This window comes from Anomaloglossus baeobatrachus, chromosome 2 (genome assembly GCF_048569485.1).
Source record: "Anomaloglossus baeobatrachus isolate aAnoBae1 chromosome 2, aAnoBae1.hap1, whole genome shotgun sequence".
NCBI classification, from domain to species: Eukaryota; Metazoa; Chordata; class Amphibia; order Anura; family Aromobatidae; genus Anomaloglossus; species Anomaloglossus baeobatrachus.
Window position 1 is genome coordinate 723,287,548 of NC_134354.1, and position 21,139 is coordinate 723,308,686.

General features: G+C 54.5%; 1 protein-coding gene across 1 annotated transcript in view; it reads right to left on the bottom strand.

Annotated features, from left to right (window-relative positions):
- The window catches only part of LOC142289995 (cilia- and flagella-associated protein 337-like), a 200,453-nt gene that overhangs the window by 84,110 nt on the left and 95,204 nt on the right, over positions 1-21,139 (bottom strand). The window contains exon 16 of the mRNA XM_075333941.1: positions 267-369. Coding sequence (XP_075190056.1) covers positions 267-369 — 103 coding nt within the window. The remainder of the gene's footprint in view (positions 1-266; positions 370-21,139) is intronic.

The window sequence follows — 21,139 nt, forward strand, 5'->3', positions numbered from 1 at the left end:
TGTGCAGTGGTCTACTGGACTGAGGGCTATTGTAGGTTGTAGGCTTGTTTTAAGAGGTGGGTCTTGAGGTTCCTCTTGAAGCTTTCCATGGTAGTGGAGAGTCTGATGTGCTGAGGTAGAGCGTTCCAGAGTATGGGGGATGCGCGGGAGAAATCTTGTACACGATTTGGGAAGAGGAGATTAATCATTTAATAGAATACTAATAAATCAAACAGGCAAAGAACAAAGAATAGAGACATTGTGATGCAGCCTTGAGAAACACTTACCGAGGCTTCTGAGCAGGTGACGACTTGCCTGAAGGCTTTATTGTACTTGCAGCAGAGAACAGCTTCTTTATGGGAGCTGTCAAGGTGAGGCTGAGCCAAGGACCTAATACAGAAGATGATGGATTCATCCAGATTAAAAAATGAAATGTTTTGTAGGACATTTAAAATGGTTTTAAAAAAAATACAGTTTATTTATATACGTGGTCCTCCAAGTGGAGACCTCAGGGTGGTGGTGCAGTGTGAATATTGGGGAGATTTACTAATCTCCGCAATATTTACTAAAGCCTGCTTTACACGTTACGATTAAGCATACGATATCGTACATGCGGCACATTCAATTTTTTGAACGTGCCGCACATACGATTAACCCCCGTCACACGTACTTACCCGTCCATACGACCTCGATGTGGGCGGCGAACGTCCACTTCCTCGAGTGGGAGGGACGTTCGGCGTCACATCGACGTCACGCGGCAGCCGGCCAATAGAAGCGGAGGGGCGGAGCTGAGCGGGACGTAAACATCCCGCCCACCTCCTTCCTTCCGCATTGTCGGCGGGAGCCGCGGACGGAGGTAAGCTGTTGTTCAATGTTCCCGGGGTGTCACACACTGCGATGTGTGCTGCCTCGGGAACATTGCACAACCTCACGTTCATTTTTTGAGGAATGAATGCCGTGCATGCGATGAACGGATTTTCGTTCAATCACAATTGCACGGAGGTTTTACACACTACAATCATACTTACAATGCCGGATGTGCGTCACTTACGACGTGACCCCGCCGACACATCGGAAGATTTATTGTAGCGTGTAAAGCGGGCTTAAGCAAAATGCACTAGCATTAGGACAGATTTGTGATTTTTATGCATTTTAGACACTTTTGATAGCTGGACAGGACATTGCAGAGGTTCTGCATTCATCTGCATGAGGATTTTCCTAAACTCTTTATGGTAAATTGGCTACATTGTGTATTTAATGAGTCTCATTGCGAACATCGATTGATGTGAATTATGATAATTTCTGTACAGAATATCTTAAATCTCATTAAACTGCAAAAAATAAACATAGTTATAATTTATTGCTGAATTTGTCTATGAAACAAGTTGAACAAATCAATCAAAATTTGATTTTGTCAGATTCACTCAATTAAGCAGTTGAGATTTCACTTGCATGGAATAAATTCAGTACAAATCAAATCTAGAAGGTAGAGGTTAAAAAACAATAAAGCATGAAACCCTCCGCTCTACATATACTATTCACACCGACACAGCTGTTGCCCAGTCCTCTGATTGCTTCTCTTTGGCCTTCTTCCCACTCTGGGTCTCCCGACACTGCCACTGACTTGGCTCCATGCTGTCATGTGGTGCCTGATGCATGACATTGATGTTAATGACATGTGTTTTGCACATATGGATGCATAAGACTGTCGTGCGGTGTTCAGCATTGAACTTGCTGGGTGTCATGGAGGCGTCGGACTCTGTTCACACTGCAGAGTCTGACAAACAGCCTGGGATCCCTTAGTTGTGTGGCGCCCTGGACAAGCCAGGACGTCACAGGTACTGCAGCAACACACCCCACACCCCGGTTAGGAACACCAAAGTCAGACACGAATCCTTGTTGCCTCCCTCCAGGAGCTGATGTCCACACCAGGTGGAGCGGAACCAGGCGGTTGACTCCACCCACTGAGGAGTTCACAGTCCTGGAGGCGGGAAAGAGAGTGAAGAGAGTGAAGGGAGAGTGAAGGAGAGTGAGGGAAAGTGGAAGGAGTAAGTGGTAGGAGAGGAGCAGACTGACCATGTCCGGGTACGTGGCCCGGGCACCGGAGAGCAAGGTTGGCACTCAGTGGTGACCGTCTGCAGGAGAGGCCGATTGCCGCACAACCGTGATGACCGGGGACGGGCGGTGGCCCGCCGGTACCGAATCGGGGAGCAAAGAGAAGCCAGCACCATCCGGCAGGGCCTACGGACTCCGACCAGGCTTGGAGTCACCGTTAACCCGGTCAAATCCGTCAGCGACGGGAACCTCCGGGGTTTCCCAGCAGAAAAGACCCGACTGAAGGCAACCGCTCAACCGTGAAGGGAAATACAGCTACCGCCACAGCTAGGGTTCCCAGGGCCAGCGCCTACGGGCAAAAGGGGCTCCTCCGGCAAATATACCGCTGGGGAGCGGGTTACAGGTGGGAAGCCATCGGGGCCGAGAACATAACACCGGTGCAGGGAGAGACAGTTACCGTCAACCTACCGGGAGTGACCGTCGCAGCCATCTGTGGGACTCGTCCATCCAGCCGTTTGTTTTACCAGAGACTCCGTGTACGTTACTAGCTGAGTAAGTACCACCGTGCTGTCTGGCACTGCGCTGCCCCGCGACCCTGCACCTGGCCAAGCCCCACAATCCACTTCACAGACAACAACTCTGGGCCCCGGGACTACCAAAATCCCCCTACCCACGGAGAGGAGAGAAACATCCCAGCTGCTCCCTGTCATCGCTCCCGGGATCCCCGTACAGAGCAGCGGTGGTGCCCCAACCTCACCACACACCGTGGGTGGCGTCACAAACCGACACCCCAAACACCAACAAACCACCCCTTTCACTCACGGGCGAGGAGCGCCGCTCGAGTCCCCGGATCCGGCCCACCGCTCGAGCCACCGAGCAGCAATAGCAGCAGCGCTGGACCCGAGTGTGGTGAGCGCAACGCCCTCCGCGCCCGCAACAGTTGCACAGCCTGTTATGGGCGTCGGCTGGGTCTGGTTTTACTGCTTTCCAGTACAGCAGGAGTTAATTCCTGCTGGCTTGTGATCATCTGCAGGGAACTCAGGCCGCTGATCACCAGCTGCCTCTACCCTTTGTAAGGTTCTGGATTCTGGAGCTGAGAGCCGGATATAGCTTCTGCTTCCTAGGTACCTGTCGTTATCCAGTTCTACAAGTTGCGGTTCATCGTGGTGGTTGAGTCCTCTAGTTGTGCATTAATTCCCTACCACTTTTGCTTTACTCCCCTGTTCACTTCCTGTCCCTCCTTTGTGTTTGAGTGCAGTGTGTGCGAGTTTTCGTTTACCCTTGTCTGTGCCTATTTGTGGGGTTCTGAATACTGGGTTTCCGGCCCGCTCCCAGGGTGGCTGTGAGTAGTGTCAGGGCCTCAACAGGAGACAGGGTAATGCTGGGGGCTTGAACCTGGCTACCATCGAGCCTACCTTTGAGATAAGGGACAGCGCAGGGGCCCCAGTCTTAGGGGTACTTTGCTCGCTGCGACATCGCAAGCCGATGCTGCGATGTCGAGCGCGATAGTCCCCGCCCACATCGCAGCAGCAATATCTTGTGATTGCTGGCGTAGCGAACATTATCGCTACGGCAGCTTCACACGCACTTACCTGTCCTGCGATGTTGCTCTGGTCCTTCCTAAGGGGGCGGGTCGTGCGGCATCACAGCGACGTCACACGGCAGGCGGCCAATAGCAGCGGAGGGGCGCAGATGAGCAGGATGTAAACATCCCGCCCACCTCCTTCCTTCCGCATTGCAACCGGGACGCAGGTAGGAGATGTTCCTCGCTCCTGCGGCTTCACACACAGCGATGTGTGCTGCCGCAGGAACGAGGAACTACATCGTACCTGTCGCTGCACCGGCATTATGGAAATGTCGGACCCTACACCGATGATACGATAACGACGCTTTTGCGCTCGTTAATCGTATCAAAAAGGATTTGCACACTACGATATCGACTGCAACGCTGGATGTGCGTCACTTTCGATTTGACCCCACCGACATCGCACCTGCGATGTCGTAGTGTGCAAAGCCCGCCTTGGAGACAGTCTAGGAGCCCCTGTTCCATCTGTACAAAGCCCGTGACAAAGACAGTCAATATAAGGCCCAGAATGAGATAAAGACTGAAGAGGAAAAGCTAAGGAGCAGGTGGGAAATGGCTGCAATGAGGAGGATAACAGTTTATTGTTTTAACTTTTAACCCTTTTTCAGGACCTCAGGATGAAGAAAAATGTCATCTGGTAATTTGGTTGAAGCAAATTTGTATTTGCTAAAATTCAATGGCTATATTCACTTTTAGGATTGCTACTTCAAAAGGTGGGGTTCTTTGAAGAGAATATTTGCATTCCCAGGGGAGCATTTCATGGCTTATAAGTCTCCTTACGCCACCAAGGCACTCTCCACAAAAAGAAATGTTCCCCCCTTCTATTTGCTGAAATTCATTGTGAAATAGATTGTTTTAGAATTGTATTGCTTGCTTCAACATCCCACTTGAGTTTCCATATTTTAGGATATGGTCACACCTGAATTGTATGACAGATACCAAAGTACCCCACAGACCCCCACTCACTTACATTCTGTCCTTCTGGTTCTGTCGTAGTGCTCTTTGTATAACTTTTTGCAGAGATATTCTTATTTTAACCATAAACTTTATTGATTTTCATAGGCAGTATAACAGTATAGTAGCATATAAATGCTTAACAAATATTAAAGGGAACCTGTCAGCAGAATTTTCACAATTAAACTAAAAGATTCCCCTTCTGCAGCCCCTGGGCTGCATTCTATAAAGGTTCCTCTTGCTTCTGTGCCCCATTTGAGACCAAAATAAATACTTTATAAATTCTTACCTTTTTGTATGCAAATGTGTTTTTATGGTCACGGGGACGGATTGTATTTTGTCTGTTATTCGCATCCCTGCTGCTGTACGCCATCCCCCATTGCTCATTTACATATGTGATGCCCTGGACCAGCCAGGTAGTCACAGATAGAGCCCCGCACAACACCAGTCCCCTCACTAGGTAACACCAGCCAACCACATTAAACCTTAGTCACCTCCCTCAGGGCTGGATGGACACACCAGGGGGGCGGAGCCAGGCGGTTGGCATGCCCACCGAGGAGTTCAGAGAGCCTGAGGCAGGAAACACGGTGAGCAGTTCAGTTTTGAGTCTGAGGAGTTCAGTTTAGAGTTCAGTGGAGCAGGTCAGGCCTGTGTGACAGGTCTGTGACAGACTGACAGGTGCCAGGGTAGGAGCCCCGGTACCTTTGGCTAGAAGGCATATGGATGTCTCTGCCTGCAGGAGCCGGGAAGACAGCTTGGTGGAACTGAGGTGGACCGGGACAGGGTAGTGGCCCGCCGGTACTGACCCGGGGAACCTACTTGGAAACCGGAGCACAAGAGTGGGTACTCAGACTCTGAAACGAGGTCTAGAAACTACTGCACTGAGTTAATTAACTGATTGCGGTCTGGACTTTAGGTCCTTTGCCACCCAAAGTCCCTCATAGAAGACAACAGCCCAACGAGGGGGATAAGCAGCCACCGCCACGGCTCAGAGATCCCACGGGCTAGCGTCTGCGGGCAAAGGGCTCCTCCGACATACACAAGCCGGGGAGCGGACTCCTGTATTGCAAGTTTAGGTAGTCCATCATCACAACCAGGTGCAGGAGAAAGGCAGAGACCTCCAACCGGGTGGGGGAACCCGACTGCAGCCGGCTGCGGGCACCGAACACCATCATCTTGGTTTACCAGAGACTCGAGTGTTTCATTCTAATAGTGAGTACACCAGTGCCCTCCGGCCGCCCATCTCCCTGCACCACCAAAGCACCCCCAACGGGTCCCGGGGCCACCATCCCTGCCCACAGAGGGGTTAACAACTTGCTGCATACCATCTCCCCTGGGTGCCCCGTAACTGCAGCGGTGGTGTCCACCTTCACCACATCCCGTGGGTGGCGTCACAAACTCAAACACAGCTCTGGCCGTACACCTATGTCCCCAAACCGCCAACCCCTTTTAGATCGGAGTGACCGTGGACCCCCGGGTCCGGAGACCCTCGAGCCACCCACTGAAGGTCCGAGCGGCTTGGTTGCAGCTGAGCACGGGGCGGCACACATACATGAGGACGCCGCCCTTATGTAACTGTGTGCTCCCGAGGTCTGGCACATGCCCAGTGGCACTCTCGCGGGACTGAGCACTGTGCAATTCGTGAATGCTGGAGAGGTGATTGCGCAGGCATGAGATTATGGGCAGCGCTGTGATTGTCATCAGCAGCATCATCCAAGTACCCACCTATAATCTCGTGCATCATCCACAGTTATGCGCAAGCGCTGGCCATATGAACCACTTTACCTATGACCTATCGGTGGTGTGCTGGTCCTCCCACCTATTTCCTGCTCCAGGGAAAGATGGGTAATAGGTGACGTGGTTCATATGGCAGCGCTTGTGCATAACGGTGGAGGCAGAGGGAAAGCGCGGGCACGAGATTATGGGCGAGTATTTGGATGACGCTGCTGATGACAATCACAGCGCCGCCCATAATCTCGCGCCTGCACAATCACCTCACCAGCATTCACGCTTTGCAGAGTGCTCAGTCCCGCGAGCGTGCCACTGGGCATGCGCCAGACCTCGGGAGCACACAGTTACATGAGGGCGACGTCCTCATGTATGTAAATGAGCAATGGGGGACGGCGTACAGCGGCAGGGATGCAAATAACGGACGAAATACAGCCTGCCTCCGTGACCATAAAAACACATTTGCATACAAAAAGGTAAGAATTTATAAAGTGTTTATTTTGGTCTCAAAGGGGGCACAGAAGCAAGAGGAACCTTTATAGAATGCAGCCCAGGAGCTGCAGAACGGGAATCTTAGTTTAATTGCGAAAATTCTGCTGACAGGTTCCCTTTAACATAAACACTGAGTAATACAGGTTTACAGGGGAAGAGTAGAAAGAGTCTAAGAAATGGGGGGTAGTATGGTAAGATGGGAGATAGCGGGAAGCTGATAAAATTTGCAGCAGAGCCTCTGTTGGTTTTCCATTTCCATTCCAATGAAAATGGTTTATTAGTCTACGCGTTTTAAGGCACTCTAGCCCCTTCCTCAGGACAAAATATACTGTGGTTACTGGTTACTATGTTTTTGTACTGAAGAATGGGCTAGGTTGCCTTGAAACGCGTAGACTAATAAACCATTTTCAACTGAATCCATTTTGAATCCTTTTCGTCCATTGAGGCAGCGCAGAAAAACTGCATTTTGTCCTGATCATCTCTAATAATCGGCTTACAGACAACTAGTCTTCCTTTCCTTGGTAAAGAATCCATATGACTTAAAATTGAAAAATTGTAAAACAGCAGCCATGACCTTATATTTTTGTGAATTGCTATAATGTAATGGCCTCATGACCACTGAGGAAGGATTCTCCGGTCGTGATGGTTACTATACCCCCCAAACTTAACCTAAAAATAACACACCGACTGCATGCGACTTGGTTAAACAAATTGGCCACAGCAGCCTTTATTACCTATTATTAACATACTAACACAAAGGGGGCGCCGTCCAACGGGCGACCCCAACACATAATAATAATAAACGGTACATGAAACCCTATGTAGGCCCGGTCCAGAAACCCTTTCCTACACCAATATCCCTGGCTGCAACACTCCGACCCAGAGATGAGGTATTAATCACCCCACGGATTAATACCCCCCAAACTTTGCAGAACCCCGTGCCTGCAATTTCCCGGAACCCAGAGACACCATACCAAGACAGTGCCTCTCGGTCCAGCTACCAATCCCTTACAACCGCTTCTGGACCAGACCTACCCCCGCCACAGGACAGGACACGTGACACCTTACGTGGCCTGGACCCGCCACACACCCAAGGCTTGCTCCACACCATCCCGCAAACCCAGGGCCCATAAATCAGAACCAATGTCATTAAGATGAACCCCATCACTCCTCCGAAACTGCCACTTCGGCGATTCCAGGTCCGCATGCCTCACCACCACACCGCCGTTTCTCCGCACGAAACGCGCAACCACCCTGTTCACTTGTGCCCGGGCGCGATTAATCTTCTCAACCGACCGAGCCCCCCTCCACCATAATCTGGCCACAATATCCGACCACACCACTATCAAGCCCGGATACCTTGCCCATAAACGCAGTAGGTCGATCTTAATGTCCCTAATCAGATCGCGGGATGCCCACGAACCCAGGTCATTCCCCCCCACGTGTAAAACCAACATGTTCGGAGGTCTGTCCATCCTGCAATAATATTCAAATTCCGGCACGACCCTGCTCCATTCCATGCCACGCACTCCAATCCACTTGACCGACGCCAGCGATCTGTCCACACCCAACTGCCGACCAGTCGGGTGAGCGTCGGCCCGACGGGCCCCCCAGAAAACGAACGAGTGCCCCAGGATCCAGATCAGACACACTCCTACAATAAAGGAAACAATTTTAACAAACAACACCAGCATTCCAGATTGCAACAAAGAACAACCAAACCCAAAGGCAGAACAAACAAAACTTTAACCAGAGCCCTCAACGAGATAATAACTGTGGGCACACATAACCACGAAAACGAGAGGACTCCCACCGACCAATCCGTCTCACCTAGTCATCTCCAAGGCCCCAACGAGAAGCCTCGGTAGCCGCCCCAATCCTGAACGAATGGGACCCGTAATCCTCTGGGCGCTCACCCGCCCAGTACAGGCAACTCCTCAGCACTGCCACAAACTGGTAACGAGACAACCAAGCCCCGTCCTCGTGACGTAGCAGCGGGCCCGGAAGACCGCCCCGCAGACCACAAAACTTACTCACCACCTGCACCGGGCACAAGCCATCCCCTTGCACCGCATTCAACACTACTAACCTGCCTCGACCCATCTGGTCCGTCTTGGACCGCCGAAGCCGACACTCCACTCTCTGTCCCACTGCCGACACATCCTCAAATAGCAAACCACCCCCACTAACCCTCGACGGGCTCACCAATTCTCCTATCCGAAAAGCCCCGAAAAAAGCTAACACAAAAGCAGTTTCAAACAACACCGTCTCATACGCTGAGACACAAATTCCCTGCAAACCATCCACCAAACGCCGTAACAAGTCCAACGAAATGGGCCGCCTAGTGTCCCGCACCTTCACCCCTTTCCGAAAACCTTTCAATGCCTGCCTTACCCGGAAGTCCCGTGAAACGTCCTGCTCACCCCTAACCTTTAACTAAAAGGCCACGGCCGCCACCCTAAGCGCCACAGCCGACGCTGACCTCCCAGCCCTAAAATCCTTTCTCACCAATGCCAAGAGCGCCAATAAATAATCCACTCGCCCGTTACCAAACATCTCACCCAGCACTGCCTGCCACTCAACCCACACTTTAGCATAACGGCACCAAGTCACCTCGGTCACCGAATTCCTAATCAAACCCGCAATCACTGCCTCACCAGGCTCCACAATTCCTCTGGGCACACCACTCCGATCTCGTCTGCCCCCGGCAGTAACTCCCGAAACCTGTGGAACTGGAAACGAGATAAAGCGTCAGCCACCCCGTTATCAACCCCCGGCACATGTTTTGCAACCACATGAATATTCCACAGCAAACACTTGAGCACCAAATGCCGCAAATATGCCACTACCGGTCCAGATTTCGCTGACAAGCTGTTTAGTGCATGTACAACTGCCTGATTATCGCAATGAAAGCACAAGTTACGTCCCGAAAATTGCGACCCCCACAACTCCACCGCCACCACAATTGGAAACAACTCGAGCAGGGCCAGATTTTTTACCAGGCTACCCTGTCGCCAATCCTCGGGCCACCTTCCCACACACCAATGACCCTGAAAAATGGCGCCGAAACCCGCCGACCCGGCCGCATCCGTATACAGTTCTAGAGCATCATTGGGCACCACCTTCTTCAACCACAAAGTGCGGCCGTTAAAATGCCGCAAGAAGACGTCCCAAACCAACAAATCTGCCTTGATCTCCCGCGTGACCCGCACAAAATGCGCCAAGGACCGTACACCTGCCGTAGCTGTCGCCAACCTCCTGGCGAAAACACGCCCCATCGGCATAATCCTGCATGCAAAATTTAGCTTTCCAAGCAAAGACTGTACCACCTTAAGCCTCACTTTTTTTGCTGCCAGCATTGCTGCAACCGCACTCCGCAAATCCACAATCTTGTCCTCTGGCAACCTACATTCCATGGCCAGCGAGTCGATTTCAATCCCCAGGAACCGCATAACCGGCGCCGGCCCCTCCGTTTTTTCCTGCGCCAAAGGGATCCCGAAACGATCCGCCACTCTCTGCAAGGCGAACAACAAACCAGCGCAAACCATGGAACCCGCCGGACCAACACACAGAAAATCATCCAAATAATGAATAATGGATGACAAGCCGGACACGTCCCGCACCACCCACTCAACAAAGGAGCTAAAAGCCTCAAAATATGAACAAGAAATCGAACAGCCCATGGGCAAACAACGATCAACATAAAACTTCCCGTTCCACCAGCAACCCAGAAGGTGCTGACTCTCCGGATGCACCGGCAACAAACGAAACGCCAATTCTACATCCGCCTTTGCCATCAATGCACCGCGTCCTGCCGTCCGTACCAAGTCCAGCGCTTTGTCGAACGAGACGTAGTACACCGCCGACAATTCCGGCACAATGCCGTCATTCACAGACGACCCCTCCGGAAATGAAAGATGATGAATGAGCCGAAATTTATTCGGCTCCTTCTTTGGCACCACCCCCAGCGGGGACACCACCAAATTACTGAACAGAGGGCTCTCAAATGGGCCCCCCATCCTGCCCAGCTCAACCTCTTTACCCAACTTCTCACCCACAACCATAGGGTGGTCCCTTGCCAACCGTAAGTTATGACAAACCGGAGGCAATGCCTAAACCACCGACGGAATCCGAAAACCGTACAAAAAACCAAACCGCAAAAGCGACGCCGCTGCCCCGTCCGGATACCTACTTAAAAATGGCGCCATCGCCTCTATTTTCACCGGCGTCCTCCCTTTTACCAGACCCGTCCCCGGCCTTGCCTCTCCCTTTCTTAAAACATTTGGACAAACTATGTCCCCCCCCGCAGCCGGAGCACTCATGCTTGAACCTACACACTGCACCAAATTTGCACTGGCCTTCGTTAAATTGCCAGCACAATCCCTTTTTCTGGATCCCCGAGGGCCCGGCTCCCGTTCCCCCGGCACCGCCACGAAAGGGCTGGCTCAGGGCCGCCATTAAGTGCATCCATAAGGAAATGTCCTTATGATCCCACCGCATGCCGGGCCGCAACGCCTTCCGCTGCCTAAACTGCTCATCATACCGCAGCCATGCCAAGCCCCCGTACGTGCGATACGCCTCCCCGATTGCATCCATATAGCCGAATAGAGCCGAGCAGTGCTCCGGCTCCTTTTCCCCTACCACGCTAGCCAAAATTGCGAACGCCTGCAACCAATTGGAAAAGGAACGAGGAATGAGCCTATAACGGCGTTTTTCTTCCTCCACTTTTTCCTTCTTGGAATCGCTCGGCTTCACCTTGTCTAGGTTAAATTTTTCCAGGGGTAGTAAGGAAAATATCTCCACATACTCCCCTTTCCAAATTTTTTCCCTCACCTCTTTTTTGAGGTGCGCCCCTAGCGGTCCCTCAAAGCACACATACACCTCGCTCTTAGTCCTATCATCCAGCTGCACCACCTCATCCTCCTTTTCCTTCTCCTTTTCTCCCGCTTTATCGCCTGCAGGCTCCACTACTCCGCTACTTACACCCGCCCCTACCGGCGCCTTCTCGCCGCTAGCCGCCGCTGCGCCATCCACCGCCGACCCTGTCCAGGCCGCCGCCGGCACTCGCGCTAAACCCTGCAAAAGCCTCAGCAACTGGCTAAGCAAAGCTGACCCCTCTGGCGCTGCCGTGCCCGCAGCCACCTCCCCAGCACCAGCACCCCGCGCCGCAAGCAATGCCGAATCCACGACTAGCTCACCCGACCGTGACGCGGCGATGGAATTCGATACTGCGACGTCGTCCGCCATCGGCTCCTCTAATTCATCCCCCGACCTGAGGGCTCCTTCTTCTTCCTCACTGTAGCCGTCCTCCACCGTCCCAGCTCCAGAGGACGCAGCCGATGCGTCCCCTCCACCACAGCCACCCTCCTGGGCAGCCGCGTGGGCACTGGCGGTGGGCGTCCTCTGCTTTCTGTGCGGCGACAGCCCACAAGACCGTCCTGTCCCCTGGGCCGCGCCGACCGAGTCCTCTTCCTGGAGGAGCCTCTCCCCGAGCTCTGGGGGCTCCTCACCGCCGGTTCCTGCCCTCCAGGGCCTCCGACCGAGACCTCCCGCTGGGTCCTCCCCCGCCCGAGGGAGACCGCGGCCGCCGGGCGCAGTGCTGATGACCTGAGGGACCTTGCGGTCCCTGCGGGGCTCCCGCCGTCCCTCCTGCCCTCCGCAGCCGTACAGGTATCCGGGTGGCGCCTGCCCACACCGGTCCCCCTGCTGGCTGCCTGCGCCCGGCCCCCCCACCGTCCTCGGGGAGTACTGCTGGCCTCCATCGTAAGCCGGGCACGCTCCTGTCCAGAAGCAGCCGCCGGGATGTGCCCCACCGCCGGGGGCCCGGCGTCCAGAGCAGGCCCCAGGCTGGACACTCCCCCTCTCCGTGCCTCCGGTTCTCGCTGGGCACGGCCCGGTTCCCGGGCTGCCGCTGGCCTGCCAAATCTAGCCCGAGGCCTGGGACCAGAAGTAGGCCCCAGGCCGGGCCCGCCTCCATCCAGGCCACCGCTGGCCTCATTCCATCGCCGGGCTCGCTCCCGGCCGGGAGACGCCGCTGGGCTCTGCACTCCAGCCCGAGGCCTGACATCGGAAGAAGGCCCCGGGCTGGCCACGCCCCTTTCTCGGCCGCCGCGGCCTCGCCGGAGATTCCTCCCGGCGGCCGGGGCAGACGCTGGGAGCTGCTGCCGTCCGCCCCGCCGCGGAGGGTCCCGAGGGGGGCTCTCGCTGAGCCTCCTCGCCCCCCCTGCGCCCGGAGAGTACCTGAGCGGGGGCCTCGAACGCCGCCCGCGGCTAGAGGGGGAGCGAGGGGCAGGTGCCGACGGGGAAACCCAGGCAGCCCTGACGTGGGACTGCACTGCCTGGGCCCCGTGCACCGCCATCGCCGCTCTGATCAGCCTATTCAGCTCCTGGAGGTCCACCATGCTGGTTCCGTGGTCCTCCAATTTGTCGCCGTCCAGAGTCCAAAAGGGGAGGTAAGACCCTCCCTCATCACTTTTATACTCCCCCCCCCCTCCCCTACAGGGATCCTTTCTCCACCAATCCCCTATATCTTCCCATAATGCCCCTCATTATAACTTTATTAACCCCTCACTCCCTCCCTTCCCTCTGGTCATGTCGCCCCTCCCCCCTATGGGGTCCATGGCTTTCTTACATCAGTGTAGGGTCAAAAACAGTACACACACGTGATACAGAAATGCCATTTTATTTACCGCTGCAGTTTGAGAGCATCGAATGAACAGCTTGTACCATGATGAAATGTGACTCATAGTGATGAATGCACTTAGTGCGGGAATTCAGGGCTTGAAGAGCCTCTTGACCCAACTCCAAATGGCTCAAAGTGGTCTCTACATACCATGTAATTTGATGTACATGTAGAATGTCAAACTTAACCCGTTGTCAATGCCGTCATCATTTTCGTTATTTTGCTTTTGTTTTTTTCTTCCTCATATTTTAAGAGCCATTACACATGAGGGCTTGTTTTTTTGCAGGACAAGTTGTAGTCATCTATATATATAATTGCCTTATTCTGTCTGTCTGTCTGTCTTCCTCCAAAATTGTGTCCTTACGGTGACACAAAGCTGATTGGCCGTTGGGCTCGCCATGGCCCCGTCCCCCCGCACGGATTGGCCGCTCGCCTCGCCTCGGGTCCGCCCCCCGCACGGATTGGCTGCTCGCCCAGGCTCCGCCCCCCACACGGAATGGCTTCTTGCCCTGAGGTGAGCGCATCAAGGTCCTGCAGCGGCGGAACACACACACACGCACACGCATAAGAACAGACACACAGACTCACACACTTTCACTCACACTCAGACTCACACACTTTCACTCACACTCAGACTCACACACTTTCACACACACTCAGACTCACACACTTTCACACACACTCAGACTCACACACTCAGACTCACACACTCAGACTCACACACTCAGACTCACACACTCAGACTCACACACTCAGACTCACACTCAGACTCACACTCACACTCAGACTCACACTCAGACTCACACTCACACTCAGACTCACACTCACACGCACACTCACACGCACACTCACACGCACACTCACACGCACAGTCACACGCACAGTCACACTCAGACTCAGACTCAGACTCACACGCACACTCACACGCACAGTCACACTCAGACTCAGACTCACACGCACACTCACACTCACACGCAGACTCAAACTCAGACTCACACTCAGACTCAGACTCACACTCAGACTCACACTCAGACTCACACTCACACGCACACTCACACTCACACTCACACTCACACTCACACTCACACTCACACTCAGACTCACACTCACACTCACACGCACACGCAGACTCACACGCAGACTCACACGCACACTCACACGCACACTCACACTCAGACTCACACGCACACTCACACGCACACTCACACGCACACCCACACTCACACGCACACTCACACGCACACTCACACGCACACTCACACTCAGACTCACACGCACACTCACACGCACACTCACACGCACACCCACACTCACACGCACACTCACACGCACACTCACACGCACACTTTCACACTCACATCAGATCGCATCCACGTCCTGCAGCGGCGGAACACACACACCTCACACACACATCAGATCGCATCCACGTCCTGCAGCGGCGGAACACACACACCTCACACACACATAAGAACAGACACACACACACACATCAGATCACACTCACTCTCACACACCCCTCACACATACATCAGATCGCATCTACATACTCACAACATCCCATGATATCGCTTGCTTCTCGGCGGCGATACTGTGCAGTGATCTTCCAGGACCTGCCGGAGGATCACATGGCCGGAAGCATGTGGTATCTCCGGATGTTGTGAGTGTGTCAGCGCGTATGTGCGATATCGTCAGTGTGTGTGTGTATGCGATCGGATGTGTGTGAGTGTGTGTGAGTGTATGCGATCGGATGTGTGTGAGTGTGTGTGTGTGAGTGTATGTGATCGGATGTGTGTGAGTGTGTGTGAGTGTATGCGATCAGATGTGTATGAGTGTATGCGATCGGATGTGTGTGTGAGTGTATGCGATCGGATCTGTGAGTGTCGGCAGAGGAGCACGGCGTGCAGCACAGCTGCTGGGACCGTTCACCGGTGGGAGAAGTGGGGTGTGTGTGTGAGTGTATGCGATCAGATGTGTGCGTGTTTACTGTCTGATGTGTGACTGTGGAGCACGATGGGGGGTGCACAGCATGGGGGATGGAGCACGATGGGGGGTGCACAGCACGGGGGATGGAGCACGATGGGGAGTGCGCAGCATGGGGGATGGAGCACGATGGGGGGTGCGCAGCATGGGGGATGGAGCACGATGGGGGGTGCGCAGCATGGGGGATGGAGCACGATGGGGAGTGCGCAGCATGGGTGATGGAGCACGTTTGGGAGTGCGCAGCATGGGGGATGGAGCACGATGGGGAGTGCGCAGCATGCGGGATGGAGCACGATGGGGAGTGCGCAGCATGGGAGATGGAGCACGATGGGGTGTGCGCAGCATGGGGGATGGAGCACGATGGGGGGTGCGCAGCATGGGGGATGGAGCACGATGGGGAGTGCGCAGCATGGGGGATGGAGCACGATGGGGAGTGCGCAGCATGGGTGATGGAGCACGATGGGGGGTGCGCAGCATGGGGGATGGAGCACGATGGGGAATGCGCAGCATGGGGGATGGAGCACAATGGGGAATACGCAGCATGGAGGATGGAGCACAATGGGGAGTGAGGATGGAGCACGATGGGGGTGCGCAGCATGGGGGATGGAGCACGATGGGGGGGTGCGCAGCATGGGGGATGGAGCACGATGGGGGGTGGACCACGATGGGGGGTGCACACCTCCCCCCAAAACACACACACACACTGCCACACACGCACTGCACAACACACCACACACACACTGGGAACCACAAACACCGCCCTACACAGACACCCACACACACAGACAACGCCGCAGACACACAACACCCAACACACAAACACCGTGGCACACACAAATATACGCACATACCGCACAACACACACATTGCACAAAACATACCTCCCCCAAAACACACACACACACCCACACAAACCGCGCAACACACATACACAACGATACAGACACACAGCGCTCCACAAATAACGACACACAACGCAACACACATACAACACCGCTCTCACCCCCCGCTACACCCAGACAACACCCAGAACATGTACAGCCCCTACACAAACACTTGGTAACTACACACAACAACATATATATATATATTGTGAGACTGTGACCGGGCTGGTCCATGACGGCCGGTACGTCTCGCCCCGGTTGTGCTCCCTCCATGTATAGAAGGCAACTCCACTCCAGGGTTACTCCTGTTTCCCTACAGGCTGAAGTGAGGGTTAAAAGGAAACAGGAACATGGGCGTGGGTCCCTAGTGTGTGAGGGAGTGAACACAACTCCCTGAGTATCTGCCGGAGAAACAAGTGTATGCTGTATTGGACTTGTGGTTTGTGCAATAAACCGTGTGCTGTGACCCTTGGTGCCTAGATCCCGTGTCTTCTGCTACGCAGCCGACCACGCTACCTCACATATGGTGGAGAATGCGGGCATGCCAGCCCGGTGAGGTGTAGCTTCCATTTCTGGTGACCTGGTAGCACATGTCCTGGATTCAAGCGGCTATACTACAGCCCAAACCCGGCGACGCCATGGAGGACATACTAAAGCAGCTGGTTCAGGCCAATGCACGTCAGCAGCAAGCCTTGCAATTGCAGGAACAAAGACACCAAGAACAGATGGTTCTCCTGGCCAAGTCGATCCGTGGCGGACCGGCAGCAACAACCCCGGGACCGGGTGACGACGGCAGCGTCCGGAAAACGGTGAGACAAGCGTTGCAAAAGATGACCCCGGGGGATGATGTGGAAGCGTTCCTGGCGGTGTTTGAGCGGGTGGCCGAGCGGGAAAAGCTGCCGACCCCCCAGTGGGCTGAGGTATTGTCGCCCTATCTGACGGGGGAGCCCCAAAAAGCATACCTGGACCTCTGTACCGAGGACGCCATAGACTATGCGACCCTGAAAGCCGAAATACTTGCTCGGTTGGGGGTGAATACCTATGTACGGGCTCAGCGGGTAAATCAGTGGTTCTATGAGGAAGCCAAACCCGTACGCTCCAAGGCCTATGACTTGTTGCATCTGGTAAAGAAGTGGTTGCAGCCTGACACTCTGAGCCCTGTGCAAATGGTGGAAAGGGTAGTGGTGGATCGCTTTGTGCGTACCTTACCCGTCACCATTCAACGGTGGGTAGGACAGGGCGACCCAAGTACCCTGGACCAATTAGTAGGTCTGGTGGAGCGGCATGTGGCTACGCAGGACTTGATACGGGACACTGAGACTTTGCGTGCCGCCCGTCGGTCCGGCCCCTCCAAGCCTCGGGCCAAGGACCCACCGCTGACACCGGTGCGGGAGTCCGTTACCGTCCCATCTGAGGTTGCGCCCGCCGTCCCTGCGGTCCGGAAGGCTATGTACCCTAAACGACAACTCGTCAAGGAGGTATCCTTCCCTATTAGATGTTGGCGGTGCCAGCGGGTGGGACATATGGAGGCCCAGTGTCCACTCACCACGGAGCCCATGGATTGTGGCGTTACCCGGCGGGGTTCAATGTATGCTCAGGCGGTATATACCGCGGACCTTGTCTCCCCGGAGACTGAGCCCCACTTGTGCCAAATACAGGTGAATGGACGTCCGGTTACAGGCTTGTTGGATTCCGGAAGCTTAGTGACCCTTGTGCGCTCAACCCTAAGGGCTAACATAAAGGCCACAGGACGTACCGTGGGGGTGGTTTGCATACATGGGGACCGACGAGACTATCCCACGGGGGTTGTCCCCATCACAGCACCCTGCGGACAGGTGCAACATGAGGTGGGACTTATGAACTCTCTTCCCTATGACGTGATCCTAGGAAGGGATCTGCCATATTTTTGGACTCTATGGAAGGGGCCTCCTAAGTCCCTTCAGGTATTGGACCGTCCGGGACCTGAGCCCGACAATCCCGAATCCGGGACGCCTGCCGTAGGGGTCCCCATGATAGGGACAGAGTGTGAACCCGATAGGTCGCCCCTAGAGGTATTGGCAGGAGAGGCTGAGATGGTCGAGCCCATCCCGGAGTTGGAGGCGTCCCCGGATACGTTTGGGACAGCCCAACTCCAGGACCCTACATTAATACATGCCCGGAGTCGGGTGACAGTGGTTGACGGGGTGGCACAGCTACCCGGTGCCCAGGTAAGGTACCCCCATTTCGCCCTTAAGCAAGACTAAAGCGGGCTTTACACGCTACGACATCGCTAATGCGGAGTCGTTGGGGTCACGGAATTCGTGACGCACATCCGGCCGCATTAGCGATGCCGTTGCGTGTGACATCGATTAGCGATTTTGCATCGTTGCAAAACAGTGAAAAATCGCTAATCGGCGACACGGGGGTCCATTCCCAATTATCGTTACTTCAGCAGTAACGAGGTTGTTCCTCGTTCCTGCGGCATCACACATCGCTGCGTGTGACGCCGCAGGAGCGAGGAACGTCTCCCTACCTGCCTCCCGGCCGCTATGCGGAAGGAAGGAGGTGGGCGGGATGTTACGTCCCGCTCATCTCCGCCCCTCCGCTGCGATTGGGCGGCGGTTCAGTGACGTCGCTGTGACGCCGCACGGACCGCCCCCTTAGAAAGGAGGCGGTTCGCCGGTCACAGCGACGTCGCCGGACAGGTAAGTCTGTGTGACGGCTCTGGGCGATGTTGTGCGGCACGGGCAGCGATATGCCCGTGTCGCGCAACAGATGGAGGCGGGTACCCACACTAGCGATATCGGGACCGATATCGCAGTGTGTAAAGTAGCCTTTACTCTACCGGGTAGATGAAATAAGGGGCGTGGGGGTAGAGCAGTTGGTGGTGCCCCAGCCGTATCGCTGGCGGGTCCTCGACTTGGCTCATAAACACCTGATGAGTAGCTACCTAGGGGTCAAGAAAACGCAGGAGCGAATATTGCAAAGGTTCTATTGGCCCGGGGTCTTCGGGGAGGTAAAACGGTTCTGTGAAACCTGCCCGGAGTGTCAGCTTACCGCACCCCTGGCCCACTTTCGCAGTCCGTTGGTGCCCTTACCCATTAAAGAAGTCCCTTTTGAACGGATAGGGATGGATCTGGTGGGGCCCCTCTTAAAGTCCGCTCGAGGGCACCAACACATCCTAGTGATCGTTGACTATGCCACCCGGTATCCCGAGGTGATACCTCTCAGACATACTGCAGCAAAGCTTATAGCTCGGGAGTTGTTTGCTGTGTTCTGCCGGGTGGGGTTGCCCAAGAAGATCCTTACGGATCAGGGGACCCCATTCATGTCTAAAGTGACCAAAGAGCTATGCCGGCTACTCCAGATCAAGCAGTTGCGTACGTCTGTGTATCATCCTCAAACGGACGGTTTAGTCGAGCGTTTCAATAAAACCCTGAAAACCATGCTCAAAAGGGTGATTGCAAAAGACGGGAAAGACTGGGATATGATGCTTCCCTATTTGATGTTTGCCATCCGAGAGGTGCCACAGGCATCCACGGGGTTTTCGCCTTTTGAGTTGTTATACGGGCGACATCCCCGGGGATTGTTGGACCTGGCAAAAGAAACCTGGGAGCAGGAGCCCACCCCCCATAAAAGTGTGATTGAACACATTTTAGGAATGCAGAACCGCATAAGCGCGGTCATGCCAATTGTGAAGGAGCATTTACAGGAGGCTCAGGCCGCGCAAAGCGGCCGCTCCAATAGACAAGCCACCGTGCGGACCTTTAAACCCGGGAATCGTGTGTTGGTATTAATCCCCACGGCGGAGAGTAAATTCCTGGCTCAGTGGCAAGGCCCCTACGAGATAAAGGAAAGAAGCGGGGTAGTCAACTATAAGGTATTGCAGCCCGGTAGGCGGAAACCTGAACAAATATACCATGTCAACCTGTTAAAACCTTGGCAGGAACGGGAAAGCCTGATGGTTGATTTTTCCCCATCTCCCTCCTCTTCGGGTCGTTCAACCCCTGCTCCAGCGACCTCAGGAGAGGACGAACCGGAAGTAAGGATTGGAGAAGCCCTCACCAAGCAACAGAGGCGAGAGGCCAGACGGCTGGTTCAGCAGAACCCCGATGTCTTCTCCGAGCTGCCTGGTAGGACAAGTCTGATACGACATGACATTGTCACCGAGCCTCACCTGAAGGTACGCCTGAAGTCATACCGGGTACCGGAGGCTCGAAGACAAGCCATATCAGAAGAAGTGAAGACAATGCTACGCCTAGGGGTCATCGAAAAATCCCGGAGTGAATGGGCTAGTCCTATTGTCCTAATACCAAAACCCGATGGCTCCTTAAGGTTCTGCAATGACTTTAGGAGATTGAACGAAATATCCAAGTTCGATCTCTACCCCATGCCCCGGGTGGATGAGCTGATTGATAGGCTGGGACAGGCGCGATACTTCACCACGCTCGACCTGACCAAGGGGTACTGGCAGGTGCCACTGACGGAGTCCGCAAAGGAGAAAACCGCTTTTGTTACGCCGGAGGGTCTCTTCCACTATGTTGTCTTGCCTTTTGGGTTACACGGCGCTCCGGCCACGTTCCAGAGGTTGATGGACTTGGTGCTGGAACCCCACCAGGCGTATGCATCAGCGTACCTTGATGACATCATTATTTACAGCTCCGATTGGCAGACCCACTTGGAACAGGTACAAGCGGTGGTGGACGCGCTCCGAACAGCCGGATTGACAGCCAATCCCAAGAAATGTGCGTTGGGGCTCACGGAAGCCCGCTACTTGGGCTACGTAATAGGCCAAGGAGTGATTAAGCCCCAAATTAACAA